The 20,629-nt window shown below is 44.8% G+C and overlaps 1 protein-coding gene across 2 annotated transcripts in view; it reads left to right on the forward strand.

Moving 5' to 3' along the window:
• GALNT1 (polypeptide N-acetylgalactosaminyltransferase 1) overlaps positions 1-20,629 on the forward strand; it is a 116,773-nt gene that overhangs the window by 78,105 nt on the left and 18,039 nt on the right. For both annotated transcript variants that reach the window (XM_060781426.2, XM_060781425.2), the window contains 4 exons: positions 184-391; positions 8,011-8,181; positions 19,352-19,469; positions 20,325-20,505. In XM_060781426.2, the coding sequence (XP_060637409.1) occupies positions 184-391; positions 8,011-8,181; positions 19,352-19,469; positions 20,325-20,505 (678 nt within the window). The remainder of the gene's footprint in view (positions 1-183; positions 392-8,010; positions 8,182-19,351; positions 19,470-20,324; positions 20,506-20,629) is intronic.

A 20,629-nucleotide genomic window follows, 5' to 3' on the forward strand; every position in this document is an offset into this window, starting at 1 on the left:
ACTGAACAGGGATATTTACCTACAAATAGAAATGCAGGATTGCCCTGTAAATAGATGAATTGAACTTTTGAAAAGCTCTTTTGTAAAAGATGTCCTTTGGACAGAATCCAACATAAGATTCCATTTATTGCGTTTGTTATGTTAGTGATACATTGCCCCCATTTGTTTGTTCATATTTTTCAGACTTCTTGAAGAGACTCTTGGAGAACTATGTGAAAAAGTTACAAATACCAGTCCACGTGATTCGAATGGAGCAGCGTTCTGGACTAATCAGAGCCAGATTGAAAGGAGCTGCTGCTTCTAAGGGCCAAGTCATTACCTTTTTAGATGCTCATTGTGAATGCACAGTAGGATGGCTCGAGCCTCTGTTAGCACGCATAAAAGCTGACAGGTGGTTATTTTATAAAACATATTGAAGGTTAATATTTACTAATTCAGCTAAACTGTTTTTGCAAAGCTGGAATCCTTGGAAGAAGTGGGTACACTATGTAAATCATTAACATTTGGGGAATTTGTAGTCAAGAGGTGCCTACAAAATGATTAATTGAAGATGAGGTGGGCAACATGATAGTTTTCACATTTTAGGCAAGTGTAAGCTATACTAATGAATCAGAAATTTCAGACACTCTACACTTTTATTAATGTTGTTATGAGTTGCATTTGCTTTCTATCATTTATCTGGAAAGCAAACATAATAGAAAGCTATTGAATGGTATCAGATAAGAGTCTTTCCTTGGTCTACTGTAGACATAAGGATTAAAACAGAGTGTTTGGATGCAAACAACGTGTATTTTTCTTCGTGGCCTCTGTGAATGCACACTTATGGAGAATCTGCGTCTGCGCAGGTCCCAACGGAAAAACTTACCAAGTTGAAACTTTTAAGTTTTGGCAGTAATTCCGCCCAGCCATCCACAGGGCATAAAAGGCGCCCTGCGCGCGCGCTCCGCCATTCCTGTTTTTTCCGCCGCACGTCCCGCTCGGAATTTCCTATTATGTCAACGATCAGATTTAAGCATTGTGTTCAATGCTCGAGAAAACTGCCTGATTCAGATAAGCACTCAAAGTGCCTCCGGTGCCTCGGTGAGGGCCATAATACTTCGACTTGTCGACACTGCCAGGCCCTCATGGCACAATCAAGAAAGAATAGAGCAGCTCGGCTGAAGGTGTTGCTTTACGGACAGACCTTAGCCCCTCAGCCGTCGACGTCGACAGCCGCGATGTCTCAACCGTCAGCTGCTCCTTCAACATCGTCTGCCTCCCGACCAACTAGACCGGCCTCGGTGGCCTCGGTGGCCTCTACTGCGTCGAGAAGACCTCGCCAAGCTAAACAACCATGCACCCTCATAACGCAAACAGTGCCGGCGAGGCATCCGTCCACGTCGAGTTCTGTGGCCTCGGTCCGATCAACAAGGTCGAACTCCGCCACTCCACCTTCGACCTCGCCCATGAGAATTGCTTTCAAACGATCTCATGAGGAGGCTAGACGGGCCAAATCAACTCTGCCTGCGGTTCCCCCAACCTCGGGGAAATTCCTTCAATCCTCACAGCCTCCAGCTAAGAAAAGGGCCCAACCGCGCTCTTCTTCCTCTTCTTCATCGAGAAGAGTGGCTCAGACCTCCTTGGCGACTTCTTTGTCATGATCGTCGCCAATTCAACCGGCCCAGCAACAACCTCTCTCGATCGAGCCTACACCAAAGGTTCAACCTGAGGTAGAGGCCCACGTCTCACCGGAGCAATCGGTTCAGACCGTGATAGAACTCCCTCAGCAACGTTCGACCACGCAGCAAGAACTCTTCCCGCCTCCGTCAACACCAGAGAGAGGGCGCCAAACTACGTGATTGACTAGAGCTGCCCAGGCCTCAGCTTCCAAGCAGCCTCCTCCCCCGTCATCTCCAGTGGGAGTTGCTAGGCCGCTTCCAGCTGCTTCCAGACAACCTTCTTCGTCTCCTCATGCATCTGAGGAGGACGACCAAGACAAAGACATCGAAGGCTCGATCCATTCAGAGTCGGTTCTTTCCCTCGCCATCGAGAGATCGCCGACACACGACGCTTATGAGGCAGACCCTCCATCACCCACCTACAACGTTCGAGCTTTCGCCGACCAGATGGCCAGGATGGCTGAGACTCTCGGTCTCGAGGTCAAGCAAACGTCCAAGGCTGTGACCGATCCTGTGTTTAAGAGGGTCCAATCTGAAGCGCCTCCGGCCCCCCTCCTGCCTTTTCTCCCCTATCTGCTGGAAGTAATACAGGCATCTTGGAAAACTCCTTCCTCGATACCACCGACGTCCAAGCGCATCGAAGCCTGGTACCATACCGACGACAAAGGGTTAGAATGGCTCAAGCACCACCCAGACCCTAACTCCATCGTTGTCAAAGCGGCTCTGTCCGGAAGACAGTCTAACACCCCTTCGGACCGAGAAGGAAAGCGTTTTGACGCTGTGGGCAGAAAACTGTATTCGGGAGCCTTCCTCTTGGCAAGAATGGCCAACTATGGAGCCTGTATGGGGGCCTACCAGCAGATCATATGGGAAAAGGCCCAACCCTTTCTGGCAAAATTGTCTGATGAAGATCGAGCAGTCCTTTCTGCGTTATCTCAGGAAGCGACTTCCCTGGCTCACCATCAGATGCAGATGGCTAAGCATACCGGCGATACTGCGGGCAAGATGATAGCCCATACCATAGCTATCCGAAGACACTCCTGGCTGCGTTCCTCTGGCTTGTCTTCGTCGTCCCGCCAAGTCATCGAGGATTTTCCCTTCGATGCCCTCGGCTTGTTCAACGCTGGAACGGACGATAAGCTAAAGTCAAACCAGGACTACAAAATACTTGCTTCGAAGTGTGGTGTCGAGACTCATCCACAAACCCAGTGTACATGGTGGTATGGATACCACCAATGCCGCTTCAGATCCTATCGTCACCAGTCGACGAGGCAAAGTCTTCGCCCACTTCCTGCAGCTTAGGCACAGCCCCAGCAACAACAACAACGCCGAGCGCAACAACCCCAAAGGGCCCAGTCTCGTCAAACTCAGACCAATGGCAACTCCAGACGTCGGGTTTGACGTCTTCCCCGACGATACCGAATCCGTGTCCGTTATTTCTGCCGTGCCCACCTTGCCCTCGTTGCTACACCTTCTCAACACTGTGATCGACAATCCTGTCAAGTTTGGAGATCATCTAAAAAAATTTCATTCATGCCTGGCACCACATCACATCCGATGCATGGGTGCTAAAGATTATTCGAGACGGTTACACGTTGCAGTTCAAAGACTTACCTCCAACCGGAGTTATTGTTCGAACCGACCCATCTCCCCCGATTTTGGCAGAAGTCAACTCCTTGTTGGAAAAAAGGGGCGATCCGAAGGTCTCCATCTCGCTTAGACGGTCGTGCCTTCTTCTACAGGTACTTTACAGTACCAAAGCCGGACGGCTCTCTCCGACCAATCCTCGACCTCAGGGCACTGAAAAAGTTCATAAAACCGGCCAAGTTCAGAATGGTGACGGTATCGTCAATTATCCCCATGCTTCATCGACTTTTTTGCATCAATAGACTTAAAAGACGTATACTTCCATTTATCCATCCGGGAAGGCCACAGAAGGTTTCTCTCCTTCAAGATAAGAGGAAAAGACCTTCTCATTTACCGTCTTCCCGTTCAGCCTCGGGACGGCACCCAGAACATTTACCAAATGCATGTCCGTGGTTGCCGCGTATCTCAGAAGAAGGAAAATCCGCATTTTTCCTTACCTGGACGACTGGTTGCTGGCCTCAAGATCATCAGACCTCCTCTAGGACCAGATCGCCTTCACCCTCAACCTGCTGCAGGAGCTCGGCCTACAGTTGAATGCCGAAAAATCTCACCTTACACCGACGACATCAATAAAGTTTATAGGCGTCGACTTCGATTCAACAAGAGAAAGGGTGTCCCTCCCACCAGTCAGCGCGAGATCTCACGATGCCTCTTCCCCTCCAAACTCAAGGCACACCAAGTCCAAATTCTCCTGGAACATATTGCTTCCACGGTAATGGTCACACCGTTTGCCAGTCTCAAGATGCGCCCCATACAACGTTGGTCCCTCGACAACTTCGATCCCTGTCGAGACACTGAAACAAAACTCCTGTCGATGCCGACCGCAGTTCAACGCTCCCTGGACTGGTGGAGGAGTCATCGAAACGTCTGCATAGGTCTTCCCTTCCATGCGAGACAGCCATCAGCCATTCTCACAACCGACTTGTCGACGTTTGCCTGGGCGCCCACACAGGCCACTTCTCCATACAAGATGTGTGGTCCCCAAAAGAACAATCTCACCACATAAACTATCTAGAACTGTTAGCCATTTTCAAGGCCCTCAAAGCCTTCCTGCCCCTCCTGACAGAATACGTGGTCCAGATCCAAACAGACAACATGGTGGCCATGTATTATATCAACAAGCAGGGGGGCACTGGCTCGAGAAACCTTCTGAAGCTAGCCGTAGCGCTGTGGGAGTGGTGCAACCAGCATGCGATTTTTCCATCGGCACTTCACCTTCCAGGTCACCTGAACGACCAGGCCAACTCCCTCAGTCGCTCAACGTCGACATCCCACGAATGGAAGCTCGACACGATGGAGCTTCATGCCCTGTTTGACATGTGGGGCATTCCCACGGTCGACCTTTTTGCTTCTCCAGACAATTGTCAGCTTCCCCTTTTCGGGGCCCGCCTGACCCAAGACGCCATTCCGGGGTGTCTAGGAGATGCATTCATGCTGGACTGGTCGACTCAGTTCCTATACATCTTCCCACCGATTCGTCTCCTACTGCAAGTGATTGAGAGAATCGAGATGTCCCAGGCCAACTGCATCCTCATTGCACCAGAATGGCAAAGACAGGTGTGGTTTCCCGTACTCCTGAGACTCTCCAACTCTAGGATTATCAGATTGCCACCTCGCCCAGATCTCTTGTCGAGAGAGAACGACCTCCTTCTACACCCAGACGTCTCATCCCTACATCTGGCAGCATGGAGGATAACGTTCTAGGATCCTTCGGTCCCGAACTCCGATCGATCCTAGAAGCGGCCCACAAGCCTTCGACATCGAGAGCGTATGCATACCACATCGGGCGCCTTTGAGAGTTCCTTCGGGAGCGAGCGATACCTGAATTTCCACCGTCGATACCGACGGTCTTGGACTTTCTCCTTTCCCTAGCGACTCAGAAGCGTACCCTGGCTTCTTTAAAGTCTTATGTCACTGCAATCTCCTGGTACTTCCAGAGACTGGAAATCATCTCATCTCATCAAAATGTTTCTGAGAGGCTACAATCACCTCAACCCGCCGGTTCATCCACCGACACCGGGATGGAGCCTCGACATCGGTCCTTTCCCAGCTGACTGGCCCTCCCTTTGAGCCTTTGGCCACAACAGATCTTCGGCTACTCTCATGGAAGGTTTCCTTCCTGGTTGCTATCACGTCTGCCCGTAGGCCTTCAGAGTTGGCAGCTTTAAGGGTCAACGAACCTTACCTGCTTTTTCATACTGACCGAGTAGTCCTAAGGACTGACATCACTTTTCTACCGAAAGTGGTGTCCTCCTTCCATATCAATGAGGACATAGTTCTACCGGCTCTCTGGATGTTCGGAGGGCATTATTGTTTTACAGGCAGAGGACTGCTGCCTTACGAAAGACTCCCAGACTTTTCGTTGCTTATGCGACGGACACATTGGGGATACCACTCTCCTCGCAGCAGCTTTCTCAGTGGATTGCCTCGACAATCGAACTTTGCTACGAACTGGCACGTAAGTCTCCGCCTTCGTCGGCTCAATCAAGGTCGACCAGAGCCATGGCTGCCACAACGGCATTCCTACGGGGGATCCCGTTGGACTCAATCTGTAAGGCGGCCATTTGGTCTAACCCAATGACTTTCATCTCCCATTATCGACTGGACACCCCGTCTCGAAGAGAAACCGCCTTCGGTCGGGCAATTTTGTCAACTTGCCCCCTTTGAATACAGTCACTCGGGTTTCCTGGGGTTTTCTTCTCTTACATTGCGCTACCAGTTACGGTGCAAAGAAGTTTGTGTGTTAACATCCTGCTCTCCCCTCCTTTTTCCTGGGGTTTTCTTCTCTTACATTGCGCTACCAGTTACAGTGCAAAGAAGTTTGTGTGTTAACATCCTGCTCTCCCCTCCTTTTTCAGGAGAGCAAATTGTACTGTCTTCTTCTATGTAACGTTCTTACAATATTATATGCCTGCAATGTACATTATGATGCTTGCATGTACTGGATATTCACATCGCCCCTGCTTGTTATCCCTAGAAAGACATTAAATGCTGGACTCATTTAATGTCTTTCTGTCCTCAACCGAGGACATGTGTTTACCATTGTACCTACCAGTTTTTTATTGTCTTGATATCAAGATCTTAGGTGAGATGTGTTGCCTGTTGGTTGTATATGCGCTTATACACCATGGTGATGTATACAGATATGTATATGCTTGTGTTACACTTGATATATACATGTGATGTGCAAGATTTTTGAAATGTTAATAAAACATGTTTTGGTCCTTCAAATGGTGTTGGTTTGTTTCCTGCCATCCGGGACCTAAGATTGCTAGCTTTCCATAAGTGTGCATTCACAGAGGCCACGAAGAAAAATGGTAGGTTACTCACTTGTAACCATGTTCCTTCGAGTGGGCCTCTGTGAATCCACACTAACCTGCCCGGCCGTCCCCTCTTGCAAACCTCCCCCTATTCCTCGCTATGCGGCGTAAGGTATGGCGAAGCGCGCGCGCGGGGCGCCTTTTATGCCCTGCGGACGGCTGGGCGGAGTTACCGCCAAAACTTAAAAGTTTCAACTTGGGAAGTTTTTCTGTTGGGACCTGCGCAGGCGCAGATTCTCCATAAGTGTGGATTCACAGAGGCCCACTCAAAGAAACATGGTTACAGGTGAGTAACCTACCAATGTTCTTCCACTGTGCCCTTTCTCTTCTTCTGGTCATTAATACAGTACTTTGTTTTATGAAGTAACGTTTTAAATATTATTATCTTAATCTAAAATACATTTCCTACTATGCTGTTTTCACAAGAAACATGCAATGTGCTAAATTTGGATGTAAACTGCTGAATCAGTAAAATATATAGTAAGCAGCATTGCCCTCTAAAGCATTCTTAACTGTGCAGTAGGGTATGCTAGATATACCGTAATATTATATTTTTTAATTTACACACAGAACAACTGATGATTTCATATGCTCTTCATGAGTTTGCAACAAGAGCTCTTCTTTTAATGCTTCAACTGGTCATAGTTAAACACCAAATACATTGTTAAGATCCGTTGAAGTAACTAAAATTGATAGAACTTTCTGCTGAAGTAAAGTGCTTAGCATTGACTCGACCATGCCTATTTAACTGTTTTGGAAATGCATGTTATCTTGGAATGTTTGATTAAAAGCTCTAAAATATTCAAGTTTACAACCTGGTTTTCATCTCTACATCCTGTAAATCAGTATTATACATTCATTATACAAAATATTTGGAAGGATGAGGCATTATGATGCACATAAACAATTGTATTGTTTAAAACTCAGTAACAGAAATATTCACCCTCTCTCCTGAATGCAGCAGGAGGTTGACTGTTCTTCGATCTGGCATTCTGTTTTAAATGGGCAATTGTTCATTCAGTTTTCCTTTATGCCAGTATTATTTAAAACTTGAAGATATAAAAAGTGTGTATTAACAGCATAATTCAATGTGTATATGTATTCTTTCTTAGGCAAAGAATTCTCAGAGATGGTTTGTCAGGTCCCGTCTCTGAAATATTGCTTGCTGCAGTTGGTATTCCGTGTCGGCACATATATTCAGATGTACAAACCCACTACGTTTCACGGAACTAGCTCTAGAAAATGTGCTTAAGATTATAATACTGCTAAGGTGTTATTATGTGGTTGTGATAACGGCATGTAAATGAGGTTGTCCTATATTATACAGTGCAATACATTGTCGTTATTTTTAATCTGTAACAATGTGTACCATTTTTTTTCTGTAGGAGAACAGTGGTTTGTCCTATCATTGATGTCATCAGTGATGATACCTTTGAATATATGGCAGGTTCTGATATGACGTATGGTGGATTTAACTGGAAGTTGAATTTCCGATGGTATCCTGTCCCTCAAAGAGAAATGGATCGAAGGAAAGGTGACAGAACTCTTCCAGTCAGGTGGGAACATCGATTACTGTGATTAGTCTGTGATTAGTCTTTAGCATTTATTTTTAATTAAAAAATAATATCTGAGTTGGTTCGCCTGATAGTAACTATGAGGTAAAAATCTGTATTAGAAAAAACTAAAGCTGGAAGGGATTGTGAGAAACATATCATTAGAAGCTATTAAGTGGATAGAGAACATAGTAAAACAAGGTGTATTTTTAAAAGTCAGCTGGAACCAGAAGATCCTTCATGCTTTACTCAGTACTTGCAAGAGTGAACAGTTTGAAGTCCCTTGCACAAAGGGTAGGTGGGATATACTACCTGTACTTGAGTGTACTTTATTATCAGTAATTTTATTCTATACTAGCTTGGGGACCCAGCAGTGCCCGGATTATATGAGAAAGGCATTGCTTGTTTGTGCTGCAAGTTTAGTCTAGATCAAATGTCAGCTTGGTTCAGTGGGTGCAGGTGAACTATAGTCCTCATATGCAAGTCCCATTGTCCATGGTCCATCCTCCTCCAAACTGTGTGCCTAGTTTGGTCTTGATCAGCCATTGATGTGGGTTGCAGTGGTATCAGGAGGCGATCGAAAGTACTGCAAGTCCATGGTACTGAAAGTACTGCAAATCCATGGTCCACTGTGTCACAAACTGCACCTGGATGTAGGTCATGGGGGCTCTGTATGCTAAGTTTAATCTTGATCAGTCATTGGTGTGGGTTTCAATGAAGAAGTGAGTGAAGGTACTGCAAGTACCATCATCCCTGGTTCATCCTCCAAACTGCACCAGGTTGTAGAGTGGTTCGTGGGGGCTCTGTGTGCCAATTTGGTCTTGATCAGTCATTGGATGAGGGTCACAGTAGGCTCAGGAAGTAAGTGAAGGAACTGAAAGTCCCTTCATCCATTGTCCATCCTCCCCCAAACTGCACCAGGACATAAAGGGGGTCTTGGGGGTTATATGTGCCAAGTTTAGTCCAGGTCTGTCATCCGTGCAAGTCGCAGTGGCCTGTGGAAGTGGCAGGCAATCTGAAAGCTGCCACATACACCACCCTCCCTCCCGCCTCACAAAAACATAGAAACATACAAATATTGACTTTTATTATATACTAGCTTGGGCACCCGGCGATGCTCGGGTCATTTGAGAAAGGCATTGCTTGTCTGTGATCCAAATTTAGTCTAGATTCCATGTGAGCTAGTTCAGTGGGAGTGTGTGAACTACAAATCCCATATGCAAGTCCATTGTCAATGGTCCATCCCCCTCCAAATAGCACCAGGACATACAGCGGGTCAAGGGGGCTTTGTGTGCCAAGTTTGATCTTGATCAGTTGTTATTGGGGCGCACAGTGGTTTCGGGAAGTGAGTGAAAGTACTTCAAGTCCCATCATCCATTGTCCATCATCCCACAAACCACACCAGGTTGTAGAGTGTGTCATGGAGTCTCTGTGTGGCAAGTTTCATCATGATTTCTCATTGGTGGAGGTTGCAGTGGTTTCAGGAAGTGTGTGAAGGTATTGCAAGTCCCATCGTCCATTTTCCATCCTTTGCCAAATTGCACCAGGATGTAGAGTGGATCATGGGGGCTCTGTGTGCCAAGTTTGGTCTTTATCGGTCATTAGATGAGGGTCGCAGTGCTCTCAGGATGTAAGTGAAGGTACTGCAAGTCCAATCACCCACAGTCCATCCTCCTTCAAACTGTGCCAGGATGTAGAGTTGGTCATGGGGGCTCTGTGTCAATTTTGGTCTTTATCGGTCATTGGATGAGGGTCTCAGTGGTCTCAGGATGTGAGTGAAGGTACTTCAAGTCCCATCATCCATTTTCCATCCTTCTAAAAACTGCACCAGGATGTAGAGTGGGTCATAGGGGCTCTGTGAATCAAGTTTGGTCTTTATTGGTCATTGATGAGGGTCTCAGTGCTCTCAGGAAGTGAGTGAAGGTACTGCAAGTCCCACCATCCATGGTTCATCCTCCCCCAAACCACACCAGGATGTAGAGTGAGTCATGGGGGCTCTGTGTGCCAACTTTGGTATTGATCACTCATTGGATGAGGGTCGCAGCAGTCTCAGAAAGTGAGTGAAGGTACTGCAAATCCCATCATCCATTGTTAATCCTTCTAAAAACTGGACCAGAATGTAAAGTGGGCCATGAATGCTCTGTGTGCCAAGTTTGGTCCAGGTCTGTGATTCGTGGGGACTGATGTGGAAAGTGAATCGGATGAAGGTACTGCAAATCCCATAGTCCCTGGTCCATCCTCCCCCAAACAGCACCAGTTTGTAAAGTTGGTCATGGAGGGGTGGGAGGGTCTGTGTGCCAAGTTTAGTCTTGATCTGTCATTGGTGGGGGCCACAGTAGTCTGTGGGAACCAAAAGTTTGAAAGTACTGCAAATCCCATCATCCATTGTTCATCCTTAGCCAAACTGCACCAGGATGTAAAGGGGGTTATGGGGGTTATGTGTGCCAGGTTTGGTCCAGGTCCGTTATTGTTGGGGTCATTGATCAGTCATTGAATGATGGTTGCAGTGGTCTCAGGAAGTGAGGGAATGTACTGCAAGTCCCATCATCCATTGTCCAAAACTCACCAGGATGTAGAGTGGATCATGGGGGCTCTGTGTGCCAACTTTGGTCTTGATCACTCATTGGATGAGGGTCACAGTGGTCTCAGAAAGTGAGTGAAGGTACTGCATGTCCCATCATCTGTGGTCAGTCCTCCAAACTGTACCAGGATGTCAAGTGGGTATTTAGATTAGTGTCACTGTGGCCTCAGGCAGTGAGTGAAGGTACTGCAAGTCCCATCATCCATCGTCCGTCCTCCTCCAAACAGCACCAGGATGTAGAATGGCTCATGGGGGCTCTGAGTGTCAAGTTTGGTCTTGATTGGTCATTAGATGAGGGCTCCGTCTTGGGAAGTGTGTGGAGGTACTTGAAGTCTCATTATCCATGGTCTGTCCTCCTCAAAAGTGCACCAGGATGTAGAGTGGTTCATAGGGGCTCCGTGTTCCAAGTTTGGTCTTGATCAGTCATTGGTGAGGGTTTCAGTAGTCTCAGGAAGTGAGTGAAGTGACTGCAAGTCCCATCATCCATCTCCAAATTCTTCCAAACCATTCCTGTAGAGTGGGTTATGCGGCCTCTCTGTGTAAATTGTGGTCCTGATCCATCATTGTTGGCAGTTGTAATAGTCTAAGGAAGGGAGTGTAGGTATTGCAAGTCCCATTGTCCATGGTGCATCTTCCTACAAACCACAGCAGGATGTAGAGTGCATCATGGAGACTCAGTGTGCTAAGTTTGGTCTTTATCAGTAATTGGATGAGGGTTGCAGTGGTTTCAGCACTTGAGTGAAGGTACTGCAAGTCCCATAATCCATGGTCCATCCCTGGCCAAACTACACCAGGGCATAAATGAGAGGTCTATGTGCCAATTTTGGTCTTGATCAGTCATTGGATGAAGGTCACAGAGGTCTCAGAAAGTGAGTGATGGTACTGCAAGTCCCATCATCGATGGTCCATCCTCCTCCAAACTGCAGTAGGATGTAGAGTGGGTCATGCGGGCTCTGTGTGCCAAGTTTGGTCTTTATTGGTAACTAGCTTGGGGACCCGGCACTGCCTGGGTTATTTGAGAAAGGAATTGTGTAGCAAAGGTGTTCTTTATCAGTTATCAGTTAGTGAAGTTACTGCAAATCCCATCGTGCATGACCCATCCTCCTCCACACAGTCCCTGGATGGGTTATGGTGGCTCTCTGTGCCAATTTTGGTCTAGATCAGTCATTGGTGAGGGTTGCAGTGGTCTCAGAAAGTGTGTTTAGGTACTGCAAGTCCCATCATCCGTGGTCCAACCTCCTTGAAACTGCACCAGGATGTAGAGTGGGTCATGGGGGCTCTGTGTGCCAAGTTTGGTCTTGATTAGTCATTAGATGAGGGTCACAGTGGTCTCAGAAAGTGAGTTAAGGTACTGCAAGTCCCATCATCCGTAGTCCATCCTCCCTAAACTGCTCCACAGTATTGAGTTGGCCATGAGGGCTCTCTGTGCCAAATTTGGTCTGTCTTGGTAACTGTATGAGTGTTGCTGTGGTTTCAGGAAGTGAGTAAAGGTACTTCAAGTCCAATCACCCGTGGTCCATCCTCCTCCAAACTGCACCAGAATGTCTAGTGAACCATGGGGGCTCTGTGTGCCAAGTTTGATCCTGATTCATCAGTGGTGTGGGTCACAGTGGTCTCAGGAACTGAGTGAATGTACTGCAAGTTCCATCATCCATGGTGCATCCTCCCCAAAACCACACCAGAAGGTAGAGTGGGTTATGGGGGCTCTATGTGCCAAGTTTGGTTTTTATCAGTCTTTGTTGGGGGCCGCAGTGTTCTGTGGAAATTGAAGGGTTGGAAAGTAGTACACATCCCATCATCCATTGTCTATCCTCCCCCAAACCTCACCAGGAACTAAAGGGGGTCATGGGGGTTATGTATGCCAAGTTTGGTCTTGATCAGTCATCGGGTGAGGGTCGCAGCGGTCTCAGGAAAGTGAGTTGAAGTACTTGAAGTCCCATTATCCATGGTCTGCCCTCCTCCAAACCACAGCAGGGAGTAGATTGGGTCATGGGGGCTCTGTGTGCCAAGTTTGGTCTTTATCGGTCTTTGTTGGGGGGCACAGTGGTCTGTGGGAGCCAAAGGGGTTGAAAGTACTACAAATCCATCATCCTTTGTCCTCTCCCATACCTCACCAGGACGTATAGGGGGTCATGGGGGTTATGTGTGCCAAGTTTGGTCCAGGTCCGTCGCTCGTGCAAGTTTCTGTGGCCTGTGAAAGTGAGAGCCAATCAGAAAGCTGCCACATACACTTCCGCCCTCCGCATACATACATACATACATACATACAAACATTCACTTTTATTATAGATATAGAGATAGAGATAGATATAGATATAGAAGATATATATAGAGAGAGAGAGAGAAATACAGAAGATTTGTACAGCATAGAAAAGAGAAGTTCATTTCAATTTAAACTTCAGGAAAGCATTCTTTTTTTCTATAGAATCTGTCTGTGTGCCCATCAGTTTAGCAGGGGCGGAATTATTTGCAGACATGCTAGTGATTTTTTCTTGTCTGGCACTTCTCAAAATGCAGAAATATATTTGTAAATTAAGCAAAATTTCTTAAATTCACCAAAAGAGCATTAAGTATGTTCATTGCTTACAAGGAACAACAGGATGTTGAGGGTTTTGGAGAGGAAGAAAAGTGGGGTCTGATCAAGCCCATACCAGCTTATGGTATCCTAGAACTTATGGTATCCTAGAAGGGTGTAGGATGAATGCACTCTATAGATTAAAAACAAGAACAGCAACTATAATATATTCATAGAATCATAGAATAATAGAGTTAGAAGAGACCACATGTGCTATCTAGTCCAACCCCCTGCCATGCAGGAAAAGCACAAAGTACCTCTGACAGATGGCCATCACAACTGACAGCAGATCCCAACTTCCTCCAACTTAATTCAATGGCCCCGCTAGGTAGATATGAACAAGCCACCCTCCAGCTCCCGATCCCAAGGGAACAGACCTTAGAGCTCTTCTCCCATGACATTCATGATTCTATCCTATTATTCCTAAGAGAATTGTCAGAAGAACTTGTTGGGAGTCAAGCAATACAATACTGACTAATTCAGCAGGAACTTCTATCCCCTATTCCCTCAGTGTGAGATTCCCTATTTCCTATCCCCCAGCCCAATAGTCCCCTCCTCCTTATCTCCCAGTCTATCAGACGATCAGACCTCTGTACCCCATCCCTTAGCCCAGTAGCCTCCAATTCCTCACCCCCTATACAAAAAGCCTCCTGCTCATTTCATTTTGTAAAACTCAAGGATGTTGACAGGATTCTTGGAGAGGTGAGGGCGACCACATGCATCTTGGACCTCTTCCTGTCCTGGCTGATAAAAGAAGCCAGAGGGGGTTTAGCAGAGTGGGTAAAGGTGGTGGTTAATGCCTCCTTCCGGGAAGGCAAAAATCCAGCAAGATAATAATAATAATAATAATAATAATAATAATAATAATAATGATAATAATGATAATAATAGGCCATAATAATGGGTCATAAGATATACTGCTGGCATCATAAACTGGACACATGCAGAACTGGAGAATTTGGACAGAAAAACAAGAAAACTCATGACCATTCATAATTAATTACATCCTCGCAGTGATGTTGACCGGCTCTATCTGCCCAGAAAGTCTGGTGGCAGAGGACTTTTCCAATCAAACAAGCAGTTGAAGAAGAAAAACATGCCCTGGCAGAATATGTCAAGGAAAGCCAAGAACCTTCTTTAATTAAAGTCAGTAATTGGAAACTTCTCAAAGCACAGCAAAGAGTCAGTACAAGAAAACTGCACTCCAAACCAAAGCTGATAGCTGGCACAACAAAGCCTTACATGGGCAGTTCCTTGAGAAGATTGAAGGAAAAGTTGACAAGGAGAAGACCTGGTTGTGACTCATGAATGGAACCCTGAAGAAGAAGACAAAAGGCCTGATTCTTGCAGCCCAGGAGCAAGCCATCAGAACCAATGCAATTAAGGCCAGGATCGAAAAATCAGCTGATGACCCAAAATGCAGACCGTGCAAGGAAGCTGATGAAACCATGGATCATATCCTCTACTATTGCAAGAAAATCGCACAGACGGACTACAAACAAAGACACAACTCTGTGGCCCAGATGATTCACTGGAACTTATGTCACAAGTACCACCTGCCAGCAGTAAAGAACTGGTGAGATCATAAACCCTCAAAGGTCGTGGAAAATGGACATGCAAAAATACTGTGGGACTTTCGAATCCAGACTGACAAAGTTTCAGAACACAATACACCAGACATCACGATTGTGGAAAAGAAAAAAGTCTGGATAATTGATGTCGCCATACCAGGTGACAGTCGCATTGAGGAAAAACATCACACAGTCCTAGACGCTTAGGAAGTGTTCGACTTGTGATTTTGTGATATGAAATCCAGCATATAGATCTCGTTTCTGTGACATACTGTGCTTTTGTGTCAATAATAATAATAATAACAACTTTATATTCCGCTCTATCTCCTTTGAAGGGACTCAGGGCGGATTCCAAACATAAAAGGCAAACATTCAATGCCCGAATACAACAATACATCCATATTAACAAAATTTAAACAATCCAACATGTAAACATGAATTATAATTTAACAAACTAAAATTAAATAAAAAACACAGCCTGTTATAACAGACATAAGACAAAACATCAAACATAGAAGAAACTGTGATAAAACCACTGTTGAAAAAGCCATCACTGGACCCCACTGATTTGAACAACTTTCAGACAGTTTCCAATCTGCCCTTTCTGGACAAAGTCTTAGAATGTGTGGTTCCCTTGCAGCTCCATGGGCTCTGAATGAAACTGACAATCTGGATCCGTCACAGTCTGGTTTCAGGTCGGGTCACGGAACTGAGACAGTTATGGTCGCCTTAGTGGATGATCTCCTCAGAGAGCTTGACAGGGGGAGTGTGTCCCTGTTGGTTCTCCTGGACCACTCAGCGGCCTTCAATACCATTGACAAACGGTATCCTTCTGGGTCGCCTTGCAGGGATGGGTCTTGGAGGTACTGTTCAGCAGTGGCTCCAGTCCTTCCTAGAGGGTTGTACCCAGAAGGTGTTGCTGAGGGATTCCAGCTAGGCCCCACAGCCATTGTCCTTTAGTGTCCTGCAGGGCTTGGTATTGTCCCCCCATGTTGTTTAACATCAACATGAAGCTGTTGGGCAAAATCATCTGGGGTTTTGGAGTCAGGTGCCATCTGTACACAGATGACGTCCAACTCTATTATTCCTTTCCACCAGATGCTAAGGAGGCTGCCCAGATCTTGACTCGGTGCCTGGCCGCTATTACGGTCTGGATGACGGTGAGCAAATTGAAGTTGAATCCAGACAAGACAGAGGCCCTCCTGGTCAGTTGCAAGGCCGAACAGGGTATAATGTTACAGCCTGTGCTGGATAGGGTTACACTTCCCATGAAGGCGCAGGTTTGCAGCTTGGGAATCCTCCTGGACTCATAGCTGAACCTGGAATCCCAGGTTGCGGGGGTGGTCAGTGGAGTTTGTGCATAATTAAAACTTGTGTGCCACAGTTACGCCCGTATCTTGGGAAGTCAGACTTGGCCACGGTGGTCCATATTCTCGTTACATCTAGGATAGATTACTGCAACAAGCTCTACGTGGGGTTGTCTTTGAAGACTGTTTGGAAGCTTCAAATAGTCCAATGAGAGGCAGCCAGGTTAATAACTGGAGCGGCATACAGGGAGCATACAACTCCCATATTACATCAGCTTGAGTGGTTGCCAGTTTACTACCAAGCACAATTCAAAGTGCTGGTTTTGGCCTATAAAGCCCTAAACAGCCCAAATTACCTGTCCGAATGCATCTCCCTTTATGAACCATCCCGGAGATTAAGATCCTCCAGGGAGGCCTTGCTATCTGTCCCGCCACTGTCACAGGCTCAGTTGGCGGGGACAAGAGAGAAAGCCTTCTCAGTGATTGCCCCTCAGCTTTTTAACTCCCCGCCTGATGAGATTAGATCAGCTTCCTCTCTCCTGATCTTCACAAGGATGGTAAAAACTTGGCTGTGGGACCAAGCTTTTGGGACAGAGCAATAAGGCAGCAATAGGAAACCTTACCATGCCAAGTAGATGCGGATAATTGAGACAGTTTTAAACAGTGGATTTTAATGTCGAGATAAATGATTTTAATGTTTATGTATGTGTATAATCTATTTATATCCCAGCATTGAATGTTTGCCGTTTATAAGTTGTGCTCCACCCTGAGTCCCCTTCAGGGTGAGAAGGATGGAATGCAAAGGTTTTAAATAAATAGGAAGCTTTTAAGCAGATATTTTTTTACAATTAACTCTGCTTACAATTATCAAGAAGTGCAGGGAGAGGAAATAACATACCATAAATGTAGAAAATAAAATTATAACACCTTTAATATGCAACATTTTGAAATAGAATCCATGAGATATGGCAATATTTTTAAATGCAGTTTGTTCAAAACAAAAAAACCTCATATACTACACCACCCAATAAATGTCTGTGTTTGTGTATCTGTTGCAGAAAAGTCAAGCAGATCATTAAAATGTGAACTTTTTTTCCATGTCAGGAGTGACTTGAAAAACTGCAAGTTGCTTCTGTTATAAGAACTGCATATGTTGAGAATACAGCAGGAGCAAGTTGCAGTTGCTTCTGTTTTCAGATTAGCCCAGTGTCAGATTAACATCCAAACAGAATATTTACCCCAATAAATGCAAACGTTTGGTTTTGGTGTTTTGGGGAAAAATTGATCATGTAAGATTTATATATTTGACTTTACTTAAAAGTATTTATAACCTGGCCTTCAGCTGAATAGGCTTCCAAATCACTTTACAAATAATTAATTTGAAAGTTCCCTTCCCTCAGATTTACAGCCTAAATAAGGCACAAACATATAAGGAGGAGATGTTATGGAAGAGGGAGATTAGGTCCAGCAGATGCTGGCTGTTCTTCCCTGCCTCAGAAGCCAGTTCAATAGCAGTTGAAATGTGGAGGAAAAGCTTTGCATAACTGGAAAATACTGACTTACATATTTATCACTCTGTGGATAAAGAGGTTTGACCTTGGTATCCATCAGTGGTTGGATAACAAAGTCCAGGTATGCTCAGGCCCTTTAATATACAACAGTAAAATGATTTACCTTAAATATAATGGCAATATATATTTAATGGTTTGGAAATTTTAAAAAAAAATCAAGCTGTGCAGAATTAGTGGATCCAACCGTATACAACCTAGCAGCTGTGCTGCAACAGACGACAAATGAACTAATAGCTTCCCTAAAGACTTTTGTTTTTTTTTAAATGTTAAATAGTAAAATTTGGCAAGGAGAATCAGAGACCAACTACAGATATACTAAGGGCCGTGCTTGAATCATGTAGTAAAGGCAATGCTTATTTTGACTTCTCACCCTTAGTCATTAAAACATGTCAGAGGAACTAAAGAGCTGCACTTTCTGTGCAGCTCTAAAGAGCTGCACTTTCTGTGCAGGTTCTGTGAGGTATTTTAAAAGTGAGCCATTCCACCCAAATCCTCTAGTGAATTAAAATGGCCATGTTACATGTCCCAGTTTTTGATCATGTCTGTGAGTGCTTTGGACTTTTTCCAGAATATTTGGCAGTACAGGAAAAATGTGGAAATGCTATTACAATTAACTTTACTACCATTCCTTTCTGAGTCAGGCATTTTATTATTCGTTGTTAGTGTAACCAACTTCCCTTTCAATGAATTGTTTTCTCCCTAAAAGGTAGGGAGATAGAAACTAAGGAAAATATAATTTCATTTATGATATACTCTTGAGATACAGCTTCTATGTGGGTTGAAAAATACAGGAACACTCAGAAGTACATGCCCATCTTCTCTTGTCACATTTCACTGAGGATCAAAACAGATTTTATTTTTCATGTGATAGGTGAACAATATTCTGATATCGACTCTCTCTAAGATAAATTCCCAGGTCTATATAGGGTAAAGTCTCCACCTTTCTGGTTCCCTTTCTCTTATCACCAGCCAAAGTATCTTTTTCCATACCTCACCCACTCTTATGCACTTTTGGTTGAATCTTAGCATGCTTGGTTTTTTCCTTCCCAGAAGCACATTGTTTTTCATCATCCATAAACCCTGGTGATCATTCTCTTCATCCTATACCTGCCTATAACTTTTTTCCTTTTTGAATAGTTAGGGAGCCCTATGAAGAAAAGGAGCAGTTGTATCTATCTGGTGTTTCCTCTGCGTTTCCCTCCTTGCTGGTTAAGAAAATCCGGCACATCCTGACTGAATGCGGTCCACAGATAGCTTTAAAATGTCCTACATCTCTATGTATAAATCTAGAAATTGTACTTAAAAACCAACCCCCAAAAGAGCAATTACATTTAAGTTCATAATGATGTAACTACACTGTAGGTATGCTGTAGCTTTAGAGTGAAAATGTAGAATTGGCAATATTCCAATATTTTGTATACAGCACCTTTCTAGGATCCCTTTGTGTGTTGATAGTTTCTCAGTATTCCCTCTTTGCAATTTTTGGCATCATCTTTGTTGGCACCCCAAATTGATTGAATTCACTGTCAAGAAAGAATGAATCTGAAGTATTTTTTATCTTATCACAGGACACCCACAATGGCAGGAGGCCTTTTTTCTATAGACCGAGACTATTTTCAAAAAATTGGGACATATGATGCTGGCATGGATATATGGGGAGGAGAAAACCTTGAAATTTCATTCAGGGTAAGGCAGCTTTCTTTTAATTTATTTATTAAGGTATAATATACTGATCCCCCTCATGGCGCAGCCGGTGAAACCCCTTAGCTGCTGAACTTGCTGACCGGAAGGTTAGCGGTTCAAATCCGAGGAGTGGGGTGAGCTCCTGTTGTCAGACCCAGCTTCCTAGCAGTTCAAAAACATGTAAACATGAATAGATAATAGGTCCTGCTTCTGTGGGAAGGTAACAGCGCTCTGTGCAGTCATGCTGGCCACATTACCTTGGAGGTGTCTACAGACAACGGTGGCTCTTCGGCTTAGAATGAAATGAGCACCACCATCCCCAGAATCGGACATGACTAGACTTAATGTCAGGGGAAACCTTTTCCTTTTTAATATACTGTAGACCAAAATTATTTAGCTGTAGTACAGATATTGTATTGGGCAGTATTGACATCATACCAGAGGACAAATGAAAATGTATATAAACAATTCGTGGGGTCACTCAATGATTCACTGTTCCTTAAAAGAAGTGCTCTTTAAAATCAATCCAGGTCACAGACTGCACATCCAAATATAAAGCTTTAAAGTTTAATATGTGTGTCAGATTAAAATTAAGCAAACTCATCATGCTGCTTCATTGACACCTTTGATGATCTAATGGCCTCAAATTGCACAGGTTATATATTACAAATTGTACCCCTTTGTACTTAACCCCAGTTATTTTTCAAATTATACAGGTCAATAGTCTCTCGTGCAGCGTGCTCACCTCAGGGTAAAGAGGCAAAATATATGAAGTACTTCTGGTGAAGCTTTAATTTGCTGATTCATACTGAACAATCTTCATTTTTTCTTTTAATGGTGGCTTCTTGATGATTTCAGATTTGGCAGTGTGGTGGAACTTTGGAAATTGTGACTTGTTCACATGTTGGACATGTTTTTCGAAAAGCCACTCCTTATACTTTCCCAGGAGGCACAGGACAGATTATAAATAAAAATAATAGACGACTTGCTGAGGTTTGGATGGATGAGTTCAAGAATTTCTTCTACATAATTTCCCCAGGTGAGCAAAGTTACTCAGATGGTTTCTAAAATTGATATAGTGAGCATACGTAGCTGATATGCATAGCCCATTGGATTAGTCCATCAGTTCTTCTAGCAGCAGGTATCAAACAACATTTTCTCCA

Source organism: Anolis sagrei, chromosome 6 (genome assembly GCF_037176765.1).
Source record: "Anolis sagrei isolate rAnoSag1 chromosome 6, rAnoSag1.mat, whole genome shotgun sequence".
Taxonomy (NCBI): Eukaryota; Metazoa; Chordata; class Lepidosauria; order Squamata; family Dactyloidae; genus Anolis; species Anolis sagrei.